The 19446-nt window shown below is 41.6% G+C and overlaps 2 protein-coding genes across 2 annotated transcripts; both read right to left on the reverse strand.

Annotated features, from left to right (window-relative positions):
• Positions 1–746: 746 nt before the first annotated feature.
• LOC142665114 (DNA damage-regulated autophagy modulator protein 1-like) lies at positions 747–3036 on the reverse strand. The gene is made up of 3 exons (XM_075844661.1): positions 2857–3036; positions 2497–2564; positions 747–898 (listed from the first exon to the last, which is right to left on the reverse strand). Exons 1-3 carry the CDS (start codon positions 2976–2978, stop codon positions 747–749), a joined length of 342 nt encoding a protein of 113 aa, XP_075700776.1. The 5' UTR covers positions 2979–3036.
• An 11162-nt stretch (positions 3037–14198) lies between these two features.
• On the reverse strand, positions 14199–18987 carry LOC142664511 (DNA damage-regulated autophagy modulator protein 1-like). Its single transcript, XM_075843620.1, has 8 exons — positions 18806–18987; positions 18446–18513; positions 16810–16952; positions 16541–16712; positions 16048–16106; positions 15770–15853; positions 15360–15600; positions 14199–15155 (listed from the first exon to the last, which is right to left on the reverse strand). The coding sequence occupies exons 1-7, from the start codon at positions 18925–18927 to the stop codon at positions 15526–15528; spliced, it is 723 nt and encodes a 240-aa protein (XP_075699735.1). The 5' UTR covers positions 18928–18987; the 3' UTR covers positions 14199–15155; positions 15360–15525.
• Positions 18988–19446: the final 459 nt, after the last annotated feature.

Genomic DNA, 19446 nt, shown 5'->3' on the forward strand with positions numbered 1-19446 from the left:
ACACAGGGAATATCCTCACACAGATGTCCTATCACTGGAATCCTGGATGCAGCACCTTACGGGTGGATGTATATAGGAACATAAACATAAAGATAGATGACATTATATATCCCTGTATTGTCTGCCCTTATCATCCCAGACATGACAGAAGGGTCAGGTAGAAGTTAGTGACCCTTGTCTAATACGACCCGCCAACCATGAGGCCAATTGGAATCTGACTCACTGGTCAAAGGCCAGAAAACGCCATATTATCTTAGGATGGAGCCATATATCTGTCAATATGGGAAAGGGAAGATAGTGAGTGCACGTGCATTACCTAAACTGCCCCCTAATTGGAATAAATGTGAACACCCAGAAGGGACCCTCATGTGAACCCCTTGGTCAGAAAGAAAGCGAAGAGTGTTTACATGCTGCATTACCATACAGAGTGGGGAATCTCTGATCCCTGTTGGGAAGATCCGGGGTCCTTGCATTATAAAAGGATACAGATCACCGCAGTGATGGCAGTGATGACACTTACAGCCATTCTCACATGGCAGACATATCTGCGGCTGAATGATAATTTATATAGGTATTTGGATTGGACCAGGTTGTATATGGTGCCGCATCCAAATGCCAAGACCGCTCCTGTTTTATGAATGGTCTCATACTCGAACATCTAGAGAAGAAACACAAGTAGATTAGACTAGAACTTTCTCCAATCACTTTGCGTTTAGCTGTGTATGAGGGTTTAATGGTGGATGATATTAACAAACCGTAAAGGAGCGGGTCAACACTATTCCAATACATGACGTGCAGGCCAGTCCGAGCAGGATCTTCTGTGCCCACTCCTGATTCATATCACAGGCTGCTGCCCGGAACATCATGAACTTATACTGGGCAAAAGCCTGGGCAAAACCTGGAAGAGAAGGAAAGAAATGAGAACATCTAGTGAACATCTATGACCCAGTGTGTGGAAGACCCGACTAGAGGTGACGCTGTGTAGGATCTGGTCATTTCATGCTGAGCTTGTTGGGAAAGTCTCTGTTGGTGAAAACCTCTGTAACAGTGACAACAATATAATTGCATTTTATTTATACTGTAAAAAAAAAAACACAGGCTGGGAGGTCTAAAACACTTAATTTTAACCCCTTAATGAACACACTTTTTTGCGCGTTAATGACCAATGATTTTTTATTTTCGTTTTTTCACTGTCGCATTCTAAGAGTCGTTACTTTTTTATTATTTGGTCGACATAGCCGTATAAGGGCTTGTTTTTTGCGGGACGAGTTGTATTTTTGGGTGCATATAATATATTGATTAACTTTTATTAACTTTATTTTAGGAAAGAATTAAAATGAAGCAGCTTTTCCAGCATTGATTTTCGCGTTATAAATTTACACCGTTCACTATCTGGCATTAATAACATGTTACCTTTATTCTATGTGTCGGCACGATTACGGGGATACCAAATATGTAAAGGTTTTATATGTTTTTCTACATTTGAAACATAAAAACCCTTTTAAAAAAAAAATATTTGTTTTTGCTTCACCGCATTCCAAGAGCCGTAACTTTTTCTTTTTTCCGTCGATGTGGCCATATGTGGGCTTGTTTTTTGTGGGACAAGGTGTAGTTTTCATTGGTTGTATTTTGGGGTACATGGCACTTATTGATTAACTTTTATTTTATTTTTTATGGGGGGAATGAGAGAGAAAAATTAATGTTGCCGTTGTTTTTTGCGGTTATTTTGGACGCTGTTCACTTGACGGTTTAATTAATATGTTAACTTTATTGCTTGAGTCATTACAATCGCGGCGATACCTTATATGTTTATGTACATTTATACTAAATAAAATCACTTTTTGGGGAAAAAAGCGGTTGTATTTTATATTTGCTGCAATCTTTTTTTTTTTCCATAAACTTTATTTAACTATTCTACTTCTTTTTTTTGCCCCACAAGGGGACTTCACTTTGCGATTTTCTGATCGCTTATATAAATATTTGGTATATTTAGGCCTGAATCCATCAGGACACGCCAGGATCCACCTGCAATATACAGCTGCTGTATCTCAAAAAGTAAAAATAATTTTTAATAAAATGTATTTAGGAAGTTGCACCAATCACACTGATTGACAATTTTATGTAAAAAAATAAAAATAAATGTCAATGTGTAGAATTATTGTTTGAATGTTGATCCAATCGGATTGCCACTTAGGATCAGGAAGGAATTTTTAGGAAAGATTGATTAATGCCTTATGGGAAATTTTAATATTTATTTACCTGTTTTTTGTGGGGGGGGGGGGGTTTAAGCCTTCCTCTGGATCAATAGGGGCAAAACAATTTTTTTATAATTTCTCCCATCACTTCCCACTCTCCCATCCCTTGGTTGAACTTGATGGACATATGTTTTTGTTTTTTTGTTAACCATACTAACTATGTAACCTGTGATGGAGAAGGAAATCCCAGTAATAAGAACAACCAATTATTCTTCACTTTCCACCAGTGGTTATCACTTACCCAGAATGGCCGTGCCCACGAACACTATCGTAAACAGCACCGACTGGGGGTATCGGGCTCCCGTTTCACTGCGAATAAGAGAAAAGAGACATCAGGGAAACAGTGCAGGAGCGGGAGACAAACACTGTCACTTTAACAGAACATTGAGGGAACATTTCTGAATGTCACAGATGTGTAACAATGACCCAGAGACTTCTATGAACTTGATGTTAACACTTCATAGAGTTCTTCTACTTGTAATGTCCTGTATAGAATCACTTATAAGATGACACTTCTCTGCTGTATAATAAAGTAACAGCGCTCAATATACAACGTCACTATGAAGATAACGTCATGTCATCTGTAATGTTCTCCACTTACCTGATGTAAATCATCAGCCGGCCATTGTCCTGGTCCAGGGTTAAGGTGTAGCAGAGCAATATCCCTCCCAGGCACAGATGGAACACAAGGATGGGCAAGAATGCCAAACCCTTAATCTCCATTGAAAATCACGATAAAGCGCAAATCACAAAGAAACGCAAAGCAATGCAGCTGCAATCTCCCTCTGAATACACAGAAAGTGACTCTGTGCTGCGTCACCGCCTTTTAGAACCTCCCAACTGTGATGTCATCAGAGTGATGTCACAATGGAAAACTGCATAAGTCTGGATGTTTCCAGGAAGGCGACAACATCCTGTGATGTCACAATGGAAAACTTTATTAGTCTGGACATGATCAGGGCTGAACGTTAAGGCTCTGTATTTTCTATGGCTGCTCCGTTATTGTCCAGTCTAATACCACAGAATAGAATTGCCGCCTGAGATCGCATGAATTATATTAATTAGGAATAATAAAAACTCTACTATGGACTATCCACAGGCGCATGTGTGGCGGATATTTCTGGCACCTGCCCTTACTGATCACTATTATCCCGCAAGGGTTAATAGTGGAGAATACACATAGTCGCACGGTGTACTGCAGGGGCGTAGCTAAAGGCTCATGGGCCCGGGTGCAAGAATTCAGCTTGGGCCCCCCTACCCCTCCCCAGCACCACCATCATCATCAGACCCCTGCGCGCTCCTATGCCCAGACGCCTTGCCCAACAGCCCCCATAGTATAATGCCCCCACACAGTTAATGCTCCCATAGCTGCCCCCACACAGTTAATGCTCCCATAGCTGCCCCCAATATCAGCCCCCCCATACAGTATAATGCCCCTATATGTGCATAATTACTTACCTATCCCCGTTCCCACGTCGAGTGGCGGATCCTTCGCCTCCTCCGGTGTGTGGTATGAGTGACTCAGCGCAGGCAGGCGCGATGATGTCGCTACATCCCGCCTGCCTGCAACGAGCCGCTCACGGCACAGGGAATGCTGGATCAAGGAGATGTCAGCTCCTTGCTCCAGCATTGATTGGAACCGGGACCTCGGTGAGTGACTCACGAACCCCCAGGGGGACGCGACCCACAGTGTAGGGATGTCACGATACCAAAATTTGGACTTCGATACCGATACTTCGTTTACTTTGCCAACAGTAATAAAAAATAAAAAAAAGTTCTTCCATTTTCTGATGTGAGGCACGAGGTGTGATGATGAATTTTGAATGCGCCTCACATTAATAGTAATTAACCCCATCATGTTTCTCAGCCATAATGGGCTAATATGTAAGGTACATGATGGGGTTAATTACTATTAATGTGAGGCACATGGAGGTTAAATTCATCATCGCACCTCGTGCCCCACAATTAGGCCCCATGCACGCGACCGTAAATAACCTCCATTCACTTTCATTGAGCGCGGACACATTTCCGTAGCGCTACGGATGGGTGTCCGTGCCGTAGAAATGTTCCGAAAATTATGGAACATGTCCGTCCTTTTGTATTTTGCGGGCCATTCTCCCATACTTTGTATGGGAGCACGGCCCGAAAATGCGGGTGGCAGTCGGCGGCCGGCCGTGCCCGCAATCGCGGGCCCTGATTGCGGGCACGGTCGTGTGAATGGGGCCTAAGTGATAGAAAGCAATTTTTATTTTATTTTTTTACAGAGTACACATCATAAATGATGCAAAAAAATTGTTGTGCAGGTTATTACGGGCGCGCCAATACCGATTATGTGTATGTTTTATGTATTGAGACTTATTTTAATGTTTATTATAAAAAAAGTGTATGTGTATTTTTTTTATTTAACATTACTTTGTTTTCATTTTATTTTTAAACTTCTAGCTATAGGCCAGTACATTAGCCTGTGTACTGATAGTACACAGGCAGTTGTTAGGACATACCTCAGTATGCCCTAACAACAGGAAATATGGTAGGACAGCCCTGGGGTCCTTCAACAGACCCTGGGCTGTCTGCCCATATATGGTATGTCCCTTAATCGCATCACAGGAATTCCCTGTGACGCGATCCAGGGGCATCCCCCCTTCTCATTTTCCCCTGAATGCTGCAGTCCGCTGTGATCGCAGCATTCAGGGGAATAACGGCGGAGATGAGAGGTTTCTCTGGTCTCCGCCGTTATAGAGCGGGGCTGCGGCTGTGTAATACAGCCATTGCCCCGCTCCTGATATAAGTGCGCGCGCGGTCAGCATGTGGAGATGCGGCCGGCGCTGCACTAATGAGCGGCGTTTCAGGCATTGAGGACAGAACATGGGGGTGTTTTGTAGCGCGCCCACCATGTTCTGTCTTCAGTGCCGACGCTCATTAGTGCAGCGCCGGCCGCATCACATCATCCTGACGGCCGTGTTAGGACTCAGGAGCGGGGCAGTGACTGTATTACATAGCCGCAGCCCCGCTCTCATACACTCATGTGTACTATACTGTATTGTGCAGTTTGCGGTGGAGGAGGGGGGGGGGCTGTGATTTAACGCCCCCCCCCTCTCCACCGCATACAACACAATACATTACAAGGCATCACATACATTACATTACAATACATAACGTTACAACACAATACATTACGTTACACTGCAGCTTACCTGGAGTCCTCCGCACCGACTCTTCTGCTCTGTCTGGAAGCCGTGTCACGTGACAACACGGTCACATGGTACACTAAGTGTACCATGTGACCGTAACCCGGAAGTGCCGGCTTCACGGCACAGAAGATTTAGTTAGAAAAAATGCTGTATGGCAATGGGGGCCCGTGGGCCCCCCAGGCTTAGGGGCCCGGTCGCAACTGCGACCGCTGCGACCCCTATAGCTACGCCACTGGTGTACTGTATACAGGTTTCGGCATACACTGTGCGCCAATCACAGCTTCTCGGCCACGCGATTGATGTACATGTATGTCAGTATGCAGGAAAGGGTTGAGGCGCACGCAGCTCCGCATAAATTTGATGCACATCACTACAATATACTATACTGGCGTAAAAAACACATTTCTTAGTAAATGTCGGCCATTATGTATGTCCACCTCACTCTGGTGCTATACATATATATTTATAGGGTTTTCCTGATGTATATAAATAAAATTTAGTCAATGTATTACGAAAAAAAAATCTGCTGCTTTTTAATTTTCTTTGTGTTTTCATTATCCACTATTTTCAAGATCTCTGCTTGCTATCAGTGAATGGAAATATTCTTGTTTACATCCAGAGATTAAAAAGCTTTACAGACCTAACACTTTCTGCTGTGAAATGCACACGAATTTGTTGCAGATATTTCCCATTGAATTTAATGGGTTAGGTGATGACATGTCATCGCTGGGGGCCGGGTGTACAGAGAGCGGTGGGGACCAGGGAAGCGTTGCCATGAGAGAGCACAAGAGGGGAGAATAGTTGGATTTTTCTAAGAAACTCGCCGCAGGGAAAAGTGCACCAAATCTGCATGATTTGAAGCGGAAATGTGTGAACGTAGCCAAACCGTTACATTTATGGAGAATTGTCTTGACTGCATTCATTGTAGCAAACACTCAGACGTGAGACGTATTGAGTCTGTGTGTGTTTGAAATATATATATATATATATATATATACTGTATATTCTAGTCCTTCTCAATGAACTAGAATATCATCAAAAAGTTAATTTATTTCGGTAATTAAATTCAAAAAGTGAGGCTTATATATTATATAGATTCATTACACACAGAGTGATATTAACACACAGACCTACACAGACTGGACAACCCATTTTAAGCCGACCTAAGATAGGCTTGGATCCAGGTTCCAGCAGACAGTAATCTTATACAGTATAAGCTGGGGCCCTGTATCTAAGCCTAACACACGGTAGGCTCAAAAAGGTTTGTCCACTCCCTAAACATTATGCACTATCCTCAGGATAGGCCATCAATAGCTGGTGGGTCGGGGTCCCCGATAATCAGCTGTTTTGAAAGGGGTGCAGAACTCGTACGAGCGCCCCTTCATTTCCCTTACTTGCTCACACTGTGAACGTCCATGTCAGCAATTCAGTGTGAGAAAGTGACCGGAGTGAAGGGGAAGTAGCGCTCGTACGAGCTCTGCACCCCCTTCAAAACACCTGATTGGCGGGTGTCCCGGGAGTCGGACCCCCACCCACCATCTCTAGACAGTAATATTAACACACAGACAGTAATATTCATCTTACGCTCCTCTTTGGCCACAGCGGAGGTCCTGACTCCATCCAGGGTCGGGATACTGTGCGCAGCGCATAGCGTTGTGACGTCGGGACCGCCGCTGCGCTTCGGAAGGAAGAATGTAAGTACTGTCAGTTATTATAGTAACGGGGGCCCGCGTAGTTTATTACATAGGCCCCAGTTAATCTATCTCCTCAGATGCAGCAAGGGATCATGGGTATGGTGGGTTACAAGACAGGAAACAAGTCCAGAAGCAAGGGATGTAAGCAAACAGAAAGAGCAGCAGTGACCATTGAGATCAAACAGAAACTGGTATAGGGTTAGTAGGGGGTTTAGAGAAGGCAAACCAAGGCTGGGGGACACTTTTTAGATAATATTTTTTTCCTGGCTAACCTCTTTAAATTATTATATTTATTACATAATTCTCCCATCTGGCTCCCGAAGTAAATACTCTCCTTAGGTCTCTCATTTGGGGAAGTGGCAATGCTCATATAAACCCCTTCTTGCAAATGGGCATGACTACGTCCAGATTGCAAGTGCTTTACCACAATCGAGCACACAGTCATGCCCTGGCTTTAAACTGTCACCTTGTTAAGTGACACAGTTACAGCATCCTGACTGCAACTGTTACTGACAGTTGCCGGGCAGGACTCACTGGCACGGGACCAATCAGAATGGTCCCGTGTCGTCAAGCGCTGTGATTGGCCAGTCAATACTGACTGGCCAATCACAGCATAGGAGGCAGGATTCACAGGCATCGCCGGCTCTGACAAGCTCTGTTGTGTGTGTAGCTTGTCACAGTTGGTCGTATTGAAGTATAGTGAAGAAAAGAGAAGTAGAAATCTTAAAAAATCCTCAGATCTGCCCAATTTCTTCCCACTGACCAGTGATCATCATCTTTGGTGCCCACTGGACATTTGATCAATCTGATTAATCCACCCAAAGTGCCATTCTGTGATCTGTGCCCAGCCATCAATTGTCACATCACTTGTCGCAGTACGCGGTCGCCATTGCCCTGCTGTGTCCCTAGATTACCCACTGCCCGAGTTACCTGTTAGGTAGCAATGACACCTCTCATTTAGAATTTCCCTGGTAGGTAGGGTATCCTCACTTATTAAATAAAGCAGGGTCGCTGGCAAAGGATATTATTTATATCTGAACAACTTTTACAACAGTGTCCCATTGTTAAATGTTCCCTCATCCGGATCCACATTGGCGTGCGGAACAGTCTGCAAAAATCAGAAGGGCCTCCCCAAAACTTTGCTGGGAGCAGAGCTGTCTGCAGTGACGATCTGATGCTCCTGAAATATAAGGATAAAAGTGACGTCCTTATACTGACCGGCATTCATGATCGCAGAGGCAGCCTTGTACCTGTACGCGGATCCACCACCCAAGTCCCCAAACTATTTTGAGTACTGGAGTACAATAAATATATGGGCGATGTTGAACCATGCAGAGCCATGTGCAGGACAAAGGTATGGTACCTGTCTGTCCATCTTACACAGATTGCTTTATACATCGCCTTTGTCCTCTGCAGATATGCCGGCAGTGGGGACACGTTCCTGCAATTTCAGGAAAAAGTCATCAAGGCCCCAATATTTGCTGACCAGGAAGGGGAGGGCAACTCATCTGGTCCTTCCGTCAGCGAGATAATTCCCGGCCAGCATTTCCTCACAGAAATCCCCCTGACTGAAAAAAAACAGAAGCCCTAAAAAAAATGTGTGTGCGCCAAGCGAGGCTTTCGTAAGGACACCACATACCAAAGCCCACAAAATATATCACATCTCCTTGGTAAATCCAGATGAGATTGGTTGTCTCAGCAAATCTTTTCTTGCTGAGGCCTTTGATTTATTTTTTGGGCTGAATTTTATGGAATGGTGGGTAGGTTGGTAGTGGGACCTGCCATTCCCTCTCCCTCCATTGCGGGTTTTCCAGGTAGTCCTCAGTGACTGCACAAATTACAAATTCTTTCTAGACCCCTAGATGAATACCTAGAGGGCTGTCACTTCACAAATTAAATATTTTTTTGTACCCCTAGACACATACCTTAAAGGGTGCTACTTTTCAATCTAAAATTTCTCACTATATTTCTAGATGAATTAGTTTAGGGGATTCGTTTATAAAATGGGGTCACTTTTATGGGGTTTCTAATATTTTGACACCCTAGAACCTCTGTTTTCATGGCACAGGGCAGTAAATACCACAATAGTAAGCCTCAAATGTTGCATACTGCTCATTATGTTCTGAGTCCTGCCATATACTAAAAAAGCCATTTATGACCACATATGGGGTTGTACTCAGGAGAAACTGCTCCACAAATGTTGCTGTGCTTTTTCTCCTTTTAGTTCTTGTGGAAATGAGAAAAATTTACTAAACCTACATTTTATTGAAAAAAATTTAGATATTTATTTTGACTGCCTACTTCCAATCATTTCTGAAAAAAAAACCTGTGGGGTCAAAATGCTCACTATACCCTTTATTCATGTCCTTGAGGGGTGTCATTTTTAAATAGGGTAACTTGTTGGGGGTTTCCACTGTTTTGTGCTCCCAGGCGCTTTGCAAATGCAACATGGCCTCCGCAAACCATTTCAGCGAAATTTGAGCTCCAAAAGTCAAATGGCGCTCCTTCCCTTCTGAGCCCTGCTGTGTGTCCAAACAGCAGTTTATTACCACATATGGGATATTGTTGTACTCGGGAGAAACTCAGACTGTACACAATTAGACCCATGGTTCTCTGAATTACATACAGTTACATAGTAGTTATATGGTGAACACCATCTACGATGGAGGCATAGTCTCAATGCCAAGTTTTATAGATTTTACCACTGCCTTCAATAGTCTAGGACTAATAGATATGCTACAGTACATTACATATAAAACACCTTTTTTTCGGTTTGGGGGAATGAGTAGAGAGAGTTTGGGGATGGCTTCTTTGTTGTTTTGATGTAAAATATCAAGAAAAATCACTTGATTTAAAAAAAACTCTGCTACAGTGCATTGAATGTAAACTACCTTTTTTTCAGATTAGGGGAAGGAGTAGGGAGAGGGGGTGGCTTGTTTGTTGTTTTGGGTGGCTTGTTTGTTGTATGATGTAAAATCTTTAAATAAAAATCACTTGATTTAAAAAGACGTAAGACCAGAAGCTAATGCAAGATCAGGAAACAGCATTGAGACCAGTGAAGAGGAAAACAGTAACACAGATATAATAATAGATTGTAGAAGGCCAAATCTCTATAATATGCAGTTTAGTAGATGAATCCTAGATTGTAGAAGGCCCGGTCTTTATATCATCCACTTTAGTAGATGGAAACTTGATTGTAGAAGGCCCGGTCTTTATACCATCAACTTTATTTTATGGAGCCTAGATTGCAGCAGGCCGGATCTTTATATTATCCACGTCAGTAGATGGAGCCTTTATTATAGAAGGCTCGGTCTTTATATTATACACTTCAGTAGACAGAGCCTAGATTGTAGAAGGTCTGGTCTTTATATGATCCACTTCAGTAGATGGAGCCTAAATTGTAGAAGGCCGGGTCTTTATATTATCCCCTTCAGTAGATGGAGCCTAGATTGTGGAAACTAGGTCTTTATATGATACACTTCAGTAGATGGAGCCTAGATTGTAAAAGGCCTGGTCATTATATCATCCACTTCAGTTGATGGAGCCTAGATTGTAGAAGGCCCGGTCTTTATATGATTCACTTCAGTGGATGGTTCCTTCATACACCAGGATGAATGGTCCTCATGGTCTCTACTACTGCACAGGAAGTAGTAGAGACCATGGTCCTCATGGTCTCTACTACTTCCTGTGCAGTATATGTTCAAATGTTCAGTCCACACAGGAAGTTATGAGGAATGTCGCAGTTATTAATCGTCCATTTCTCTGTGTCCACCATGATGAATTTTATTGCTGGACACTTCCATGAGTACAATGCTGAAGTAACCCCTTGTAGTTGTTACTTGATCCAGAATGGAGGGGGAGCTGTGATTAGGACCTGTACGTTGTTAGTTACAGTCTGGAAAGTTGTGCGTGTCCTCAGACCCCTCGCTGATCCCCTTCCATTCTTAAGAGCTGGATGAAAACTAAAAATAAAGAAAGACAGAGCTGACATTAAAATCCATATTAACATATCCAGAAATCCATGATGAGATCCTGTAGACAGTGGAACCAGAAATTGCTGCAACTACAAGACCTCAACCCAGTAGAAGAAACCATCAACAATAATGATGAAATCCTGGAGACATTATATGTAGAGATGTTCTGTAATATTCTTTACACTGACCTTCATGTACTCATTCCTCAGAATGACAGCAGAACAGGTGTCAGGTGTTATACGGCCCGATGCTGGAAGCTTCTACTGGACGTCACATGTTCTATAGATCGTCCTGTAGATCGGGATCTGAGTCTTATGTTCTGCTGTTATTACCTCCTGCATCCAGGTTTCTTTTTTATACATTACTGTCCTGGACCTTCTCCAGTATGATGATGGTGAAGCCTTTCCAGGACAAATTCAGACATAAATGCTGAGGAGGCAGGAAAACATATGTCACTTATACAACCAAGATGAGAAACATCCTAACAACCTCCTATTCCACCGAGGGCCACACTACTTCTAATGAGGGCCCCCCCATACAATGCACTGGGAGAAACCATACATGAACTCATGGGGTAACACATCTCTGTAAATATACAAAACTGGAGATCTGAATATGTCAGGTAGGTCAGGAGGAAGAAGAAGAGTGTTAACCACTCCGTTATTATAGCCACTATATTGCAGATCTAGAAGACGAGACATAATAAGAAATAAAAGACAATATTACTGGACATTTCCTAATCATCAATATCTCCGGTATAATAGAAAATTATAGAAGCTGCAAGAACATGAAGAAAACAAACAATGAAGAATATTGAGATCCGATCAAGAAAATCTGTGAAATAAATAGAAGTTCCTACCTCTACACAGAGAATATCCTCACACAGATGTCCTATCACTGGAATCCTGGATGCAGCACCTTATGTGTGGATGTATATAGGACAATTAACATTAAGATGTGTGACATTATATATCCCTGTATTGTCTGCCCTTATAATCCCAGAGATGACAGAAGGGTCAGGTAGAAGTTAGTGACCCTTATCTAATACGACCAACTAACCATGAGACCAACTGGAATCTGACTCACTGGTCAAAGGTGAGAAGACGCCATATTATGTTAGGATGAAGCCATATATCTGTCTATATGGGAAAGGGAAGATAGTGAGTGCACGTGCATTTCCTAAACTTCCCCCTAATTGGAGTAAGTATAATCCCACCGGGACCCTCATGTGAACTACCTTGGTCAGAAAGAAAAGCCACGAGTGTTCACATGCTGCATTACCATACAGAGTGGGGAATCTCTGATCCCTGTTTGGATGATCCGGGGTCCTTGTATTATAAAAGGATACAGATCACTGCAGTGATGGCAGTGATGACACTTACAGCCATTCTCACATGGCAGACATATCTGCGGCTGAATGATAATTTATATAGGTATTTGGATTGGACCAGGTTGTATATGGTGCCACATCCAAATGCCAAGACCGCTCCTGTTTTATGAATGGTCTCATACTCGAACATCTAGAGAAGAAACACAAGTAGATTAGACTAGAACTTTCTCCAATCACTTTGCGTTTAGCTGTGTATGAGGGTTTAATGGTGGATGATATTAACTAACCGTAAAGGAGCCGGTCAACACTATTCCAATACATGACGTGCAGGCCAGTCCGAGCAGGATCTTCTGTGCCCACTCCTGATTCATATCACAGGCTGCTGCCTGGAACATCATGAATTTATACTGGGCAAAAGCCAGTGCGAAACCTGGAAGAGAAGGAACGAAATGAGAACATCTAGTGAACATCTATGACCCAGTGTGTGGAAGACCCGACTAGAGGTGGCGCTGTGTAGGATCTGGTAATTTCTAGTCATGCTGAGCTTGTTGGGAAAGTCTCTGTTGGTGAAAACCTCGGTAACAGTGACCATAATATAGTTACATTTCACTTCTACTGTAAAAAAACAAACACAAGCTGGGAGGGCAAAAACACTTAATTTTAATCCCACAAATAGTTCCATGAACTTAATAGATGAGCTGGTGCAGATCTTCTCTCATCTACAAGTGAACGTTTCATCTTCCACAGATGAAGATGGAAATACTTTAACACTGAGCCCTCGTGGAATAAGACCCTTCTATAAGTACTTCTCTAGAAATGCTTTATTCCACAATATTTTTAACTTCTTATGGAGTAGACCCTTAAGAGCATGACCATAATTTGGGCTAAATCCGTGTTAATGCTTGTATATCCACAACTTCCAATAACCGGATATGATCATCTTCCTATGAAATCTGTGACATCCTTTAGGTACGTAGGGATACACATATACTTTACTAGCCCAATTTAAACTCAAATCGGAAGCGTGACTCAAACTACATAGATCAGTAGATCTGGGTAGAACTAATTTGCTTAAGATGGTCTAGATGCTTAAATTATTATATTTATTACATAATGCTACCATCTGGCTCCCGAAGTAAATACTCCCTATATGTCTCTCATATGGGGAGGTGGCCATGTTCGTATTAAACTAGAGAACTTGCAATGGGAAAGAGAGGGAGATATGGATTCTTGTAATACTCTACTTCACCATTAGTTGAAAACAGACATGTTGTATCAGGTTGTATCAGGCGATAGAAGCTAACGGGTTTAAAGTACCCACAAAAAAATACCTTCTCTATATCTTAAGCACAAACGATGGTGGCGTATTAGAACTAAGCCGGGGATATCAGGCTGTAGACAATTCACCGCCATATTAGATCACCCATGGCTCTCTGAATTACATACAGTTACACAGTATTTATATGGTGAACATCATCAACCATGGAGGCATAGTCTCAAAGCCAAGTTTTATAGATTTTTCTATTGCCTTCAATAGTCTAGGACATGCATTGCATGTAACTACTTTTTTTTCGGATTGAGGGAAGGAGTAGGGAGAGGGGTGGCTTGTTTGTTGTTTGGGGTTGGCTTGTTTGTTGTATGATGTAAAATATTTTTTTTAAAAATCACTTGATTTAAAAAGATGTAAGACCAGAAGCTAATACAAGATCAGAAAACAGCATAGAGGTCAGTGAAGAGGAAAACAGTAACACGGATATGATGAAATACATTTTATTATAGAAATATTGATGTTGATGTTAATTTGCCAGTCAACAGTGCCCACATCACTTGGCAAATTCTAGAAGGCCAGGTCTTTAAAGTATCCACTTTAGTAGATGGAGCGTAGATTGTAGAAGGCCCAAACTCTATATTATGCACTTTAGTAGATGAAGCCTAGATTGTAAAAGGTCTGGTCTTTATATCATCCACTTCAGTAGATGGAGCCGAGATTGTAGAAGACCCGTTCTCTATATCATCCACTTCAATAGATGGAGCCGAGATTGTAGAAGGCCCGGTCTTTATATTACCCACTTCAGTAGATAGAGCCGAGATTGTAGAAGGCCCAGTCTTTATGTTATTGACTTCAGTGGATGAAGCCTAGATTATAGAACTCACAGTCTTTATACTATCCACTTCAGTAGATAGAGTCTAGATTTTAGAAGGCTCGGTCTTTATATCATGCACTTCAATAGATAGAGTCTAGATTGTAGAAGGCCCGGTCTTTATATCATCCACTTCAGTAGATACAGCCTAGATTGTAGAAGGCCTGGTCCTTATATTATCCACTTCAGTAGATGGAGCCTAGATTGTAGAAGGCCTGGTCTTTATATGATTCACTTCAGTGGATGGTTCCTTCATACACCAGGATGAATGGTCCTCATGGTCTCTACTACTTCCTGTGCAGTATATGTTGTAATGTTCAGTCCACACTGGAAGTTATGAGGAATGCTGCAGTTATTAATCGTCCATTTCTCTGTGTCCACCATGATGAATTTTATTGCTGGACACTTCCATGAGTACAATGCTGAAGTAACCCCTTGTAGTTGTTACTTGATCCAAAATGGAGGGGGAGCTGTGATTAGGACGTGCACATTGTTAGTTACAGTCTGGAAAGTTGTGCACGTCCTCAAACTCCTCGCTGATCTCCTTCCACTCATCAGGGGCGATGAAAACTGAAAATAAAGAAAGACAGACCTGACATTAAAATTTATATTTACATGTCCAGAAATCCATGATGAGATCCTGCAGATAGCAGAACCAGAAACCATTACAACTACAAGACCTCAACCAAGGAAAATAAACTGTCAACAATAAGAAAGGATGAAATCCTGGAGACATTATATGTAGAGATGTTCTGTAATATTCTTTACACTGACCTTCATGTACTCATTCCTCAGAGTGACAGCAGAACAGGTGTCAGGTGTTATACGGCCCAATGCTGGAAGCTTCTACTGGACGTGACATGTTCTATAGATCGTCCTGTAGATCGGGATCTGAGTCTTATGATCTGCTGTTATTACCTCCTGCATCCAGGTTTCTTCTTCATATATTACTGTCCTGGACCTTCTCCCGTATGATGATGGTAATGCCTTTCCAGGACATATTCAGACATAAATGCTGAGGACGCAGGAAAACATATGTCACTTATATAACCAAGATAAGAAACATCCTAACAACCTCCTATTCCACTGAGGGCCACAATACTTCTAATGAGGGCCCCATACATTGCACTGGGAGAAACCATACATGAACTCATGGGGTAACACATCTCTGTAAATATACAAACCTGGAGATCTGAATATGTCAGGTAGGTCAGGAGGAAGAAGAAGAGTGTTAACCACTCCGTTATGATAGATATTATATTGCAGATCTAGAAGACGAGACATAATAGGAAATAAAAGACAATATTACTGGACATTTCCTCATCATCAATATCTCTGGAATAATAGAAAATTATAAAATCTGCAAGAATATGAAGAAAACAAACAATGAAGAATATTGAGATCAGATCAAGAAATCAGAAAAGTCAATGAGAAAATCTGTGAAATAAATAGAAGTTCCTACCTCTACACAGGGAATATCCTCACACAGATGTCCTATCACTGGAATCCTGGATGCAGCACCTTATGGGTGGATGTATATAGGAACATAAACATAAAGATAGATGACATTATATATCCCTGTATTGTCTGCCCTTATAATCCCAGACATGACAGAAGGGTCAGGTAGAAGTTAGTGACCCTTGTCTAATACGACCCGCCAACCATGAGGCCAATTGGAATCTGACTCACTGGTCAAAGGCCAGAAGACGCCATATTATCTTAGGATGGAGCCATATATCTGTCAATATGGGAAAGGGAAGATAGTGAGTGCACATGCATTACCTAAACTGCCCCCTAATTGGAATAAATGTGAACACCCAGAAGGGACCCTCATGTGAAACTTTTTAGTCAAAAAAGAAAAGCCACGAGTGTTCACATGCTGCATTACCATACAGAGTGGGGAATCTCTGATCCCTGTTTGGAAGATCCGGGGTCCTTGCATTATAAAAGGATACAGATCACCACAGTGATGGCAGTGATGACACTTACAGCCATTCTCACATGGCAGACATATCTGCGGCTGAATGATAATTTATATAGACATTTGGATTGGACCAGGTTGTATATGGTGCCGCATCCAAATGCCAAGACCGCTCCTGTTTTATGAATGGTCTCATACTCGAACATCTAGAGAAGAAACACAAGTAGATTAGACTAGACCTTTCTCCAATCACTTTGCGTTTAGCTGTGTATGAGGGTTTAATGGTGGATGATATTAACTAACCGTAAAGGAGCCGGTCAACACTATTCCAATACATGACGTCAAGGCCAGTCCGAGCAGGATCTTCTGTGCCCACTCCTGATTGATCTCACAGGCTGCTGCCCGTAACGTCATGAATTTATACTGGGCAAAAGCCTGGGCAAAACCTGGAAGAGAAGGAAAGAAATGAGAACATCTAGTGAACATCTATGACCCAGTGTGTGGAAGACCCGACTAGAGGTGATGCTCTGTAGGATCTGGTAATTTCTAGTCATGCTGAGCTTGTTGGGAAAGTCTCTGTTGGTGAAAACCTTGGTAACAGTGACAACAATATAATCGCATTTTATTTATACCGTAAAAAAAAAAAACACAGGCTGGGAGGGCAAAAACACTTAATTTTAACCCCTTAATGAACACACTTTTTTGCGCGTTAATGACCAATGATTTTTTATTTTCGTTTTTTCACTGTCGCATTCTAAGAGTCGTTACTTTTTTATTATTTGGTCGACATAGCCGTATAAGGGCTTGTTTTTTGCGGGACGAGTTGTATTTTTGAGTGCATATAATATATTGATTAACTTTTATTAACTTTATTTTAGGAAAGAATTAAAATGAAGCAGCTTTTCCAGCATTGATTTTCGCGTTATAAATTTACACTGTTCACTATCTGGCATTAATAACATGTTACCTTTATTCTATGTGTCGGCACGATTACGGGGATATCAAATATGTAAAGGTTTTATATGTTTTTCTACATTTGAAACAAAAAAACCCTTTTAAAAAAAAAATATTTGTTTTAGCTTCACCGCATTCCAAGAGCCGTAACTTTTTTTTTTTCCGTCGGTTTGGCCATATGTGGGCTTGTTTTTTGTGGGACAAGGTGTAGTTTTCATTGGTTGTATTTTGGGGTACATGGCACTTATTGATTAACTTTTATTTTATTTTTTATGGGGGGGAATGAGAGAGAAAAATTTATGTTGCCGTTGTTTTTTGCGGTTATTTTGGACGCTGTTCACTTGACGGTTTAATTAATATGTTAACTTTATTGCTTGAGTCATTACAATCGCGGCGATACCTTATATGTTTATGTACACTTATACTAAATAAAATCACTTTTTGGGGAAAAAAGCGGTTGTATTTTATATTTGCTGCAATCTTTTTTTTTTTCCATAAACTTTATTTAACTATTCTACTTCTTTTTTTTTTGCCCCACAAGGGGACTTCACTTTGCGATTTTCTGATCGCTTATATAAATATTTGTTATATTTAGGCCTGAATCCATCAGGACACGCAAGGATCCACCTGCAATATAACAGCTGCTGTATCTCAAAAAGTAAAAATAATTTTTAATAAAATGTATTTAGGAAGTTGCACCAATCACACTGATTGACAATTTTATGTAAAAAAAAATAATTGTAATATTTATTTACCTGTTTTTTGGGGGGTTTTTTTTAAGCCTTCCTCTGGATCAATAGGGGCAAATTTTTTTTTATAATTTCTCCCATCACTTCCCTCTCTCCCATCCCTTGGTTGAACTTGATGGACATATGTTTTTGTTTTTTTGTTAACCATACTAACTATGTAACCTGTGATGGAGAAGGAAATCCCAGTAATAAAACAACCAATTATTCTTCACTTTCCACCAGTGGTTATCACTTACCCAGAATGGCCGTGCCCACGAACACTATCGTAAACAGCACCGACTGGGGGTATCGGGCTCCCGTTTCACTGCGAATAAGAGAAAAGAGACGTCAAGGAAACAGTGCAGGAACGGGAGACAAACGCTGTCACTTTAACAGAACATTGAGGGAACATTTCTGAATGTCACAGAGGTTTAATAATGACCCAGAGACTTCTATGAACTTGATGTTAACACTTCATAGAGTTCTTCTACTTGTAATGTCCTGTATAGAATCACTTATAAGATGACACTTCTCTGCTGTATAATAAAGTAACAACGTTCAATATACAACGTCACTATGAAGATAACGTCATGTCATCTGTAATGTTCTCCACTTACCTGATGTAAATCATCAGCCGGCCATTGTCCTGGTCCAGGGTTAAGGTGTAGCAGAGCAATATCCCTCCCAGGCACAGATGGAACACAAGGATGGGCAAGAATGCCAAACCCTTAATCTCCATTGAAAATCGTGATAAAGCGCAAATCACAAAGAAACGCACAGCAATGCAGCTGCAATCTCCCTCTGAATACACAGAAAGTGAGACTGTGCTGCGTCACCGCCTTTTAGAACCTCCCAACTGTGATGTCATCAGAGTGATGTCACAATGGAAAACTGCATAAGTCTGGATGTTTCCAGGAAGGCGACAAGATCCTGTGATGTCACAATGGAAAACTTTATTAGTCTGGACATGATCAGGGCTGAACGTTAAGGCTCGGTATTTTCTATGGCTGCTCCGTTATTGTCCAGTCTAATACCACAGAATAGAATTGCCGCCTGAGATTGCATGAATTATATTAATTAGGAATAATAAAAACTCTACTATGGACTATCCACAGGCGGATTTTTGGCAGATATTTCTGGCACCTGCCCTTACTGATCACACTATTATACCGCAAGGGTTAATAGTGGAGAATACACATAGTCGCACGGTGTATTGTATACAGGTTTCGGCATACACTGTGCGCCAATCATAGCCTCT

The sequence above is a fragment of the Rhinoderma darwinii genome, chromosome 12 (genome assembly GCF_050947455.1).
Source record: "Rhinoderma darwinii isolate aRhiDar2 chromosome 12, aRhiDar2.hap1, whole genome shotgun sequence".
Taxonomy (NCBI): domain Eukaryota; kingdom Metazoa; phylum Chordata; class Amphibia; order Anura; family Rhinodermatidae; genus Rhinoderma; species Rhinoderma darwinii.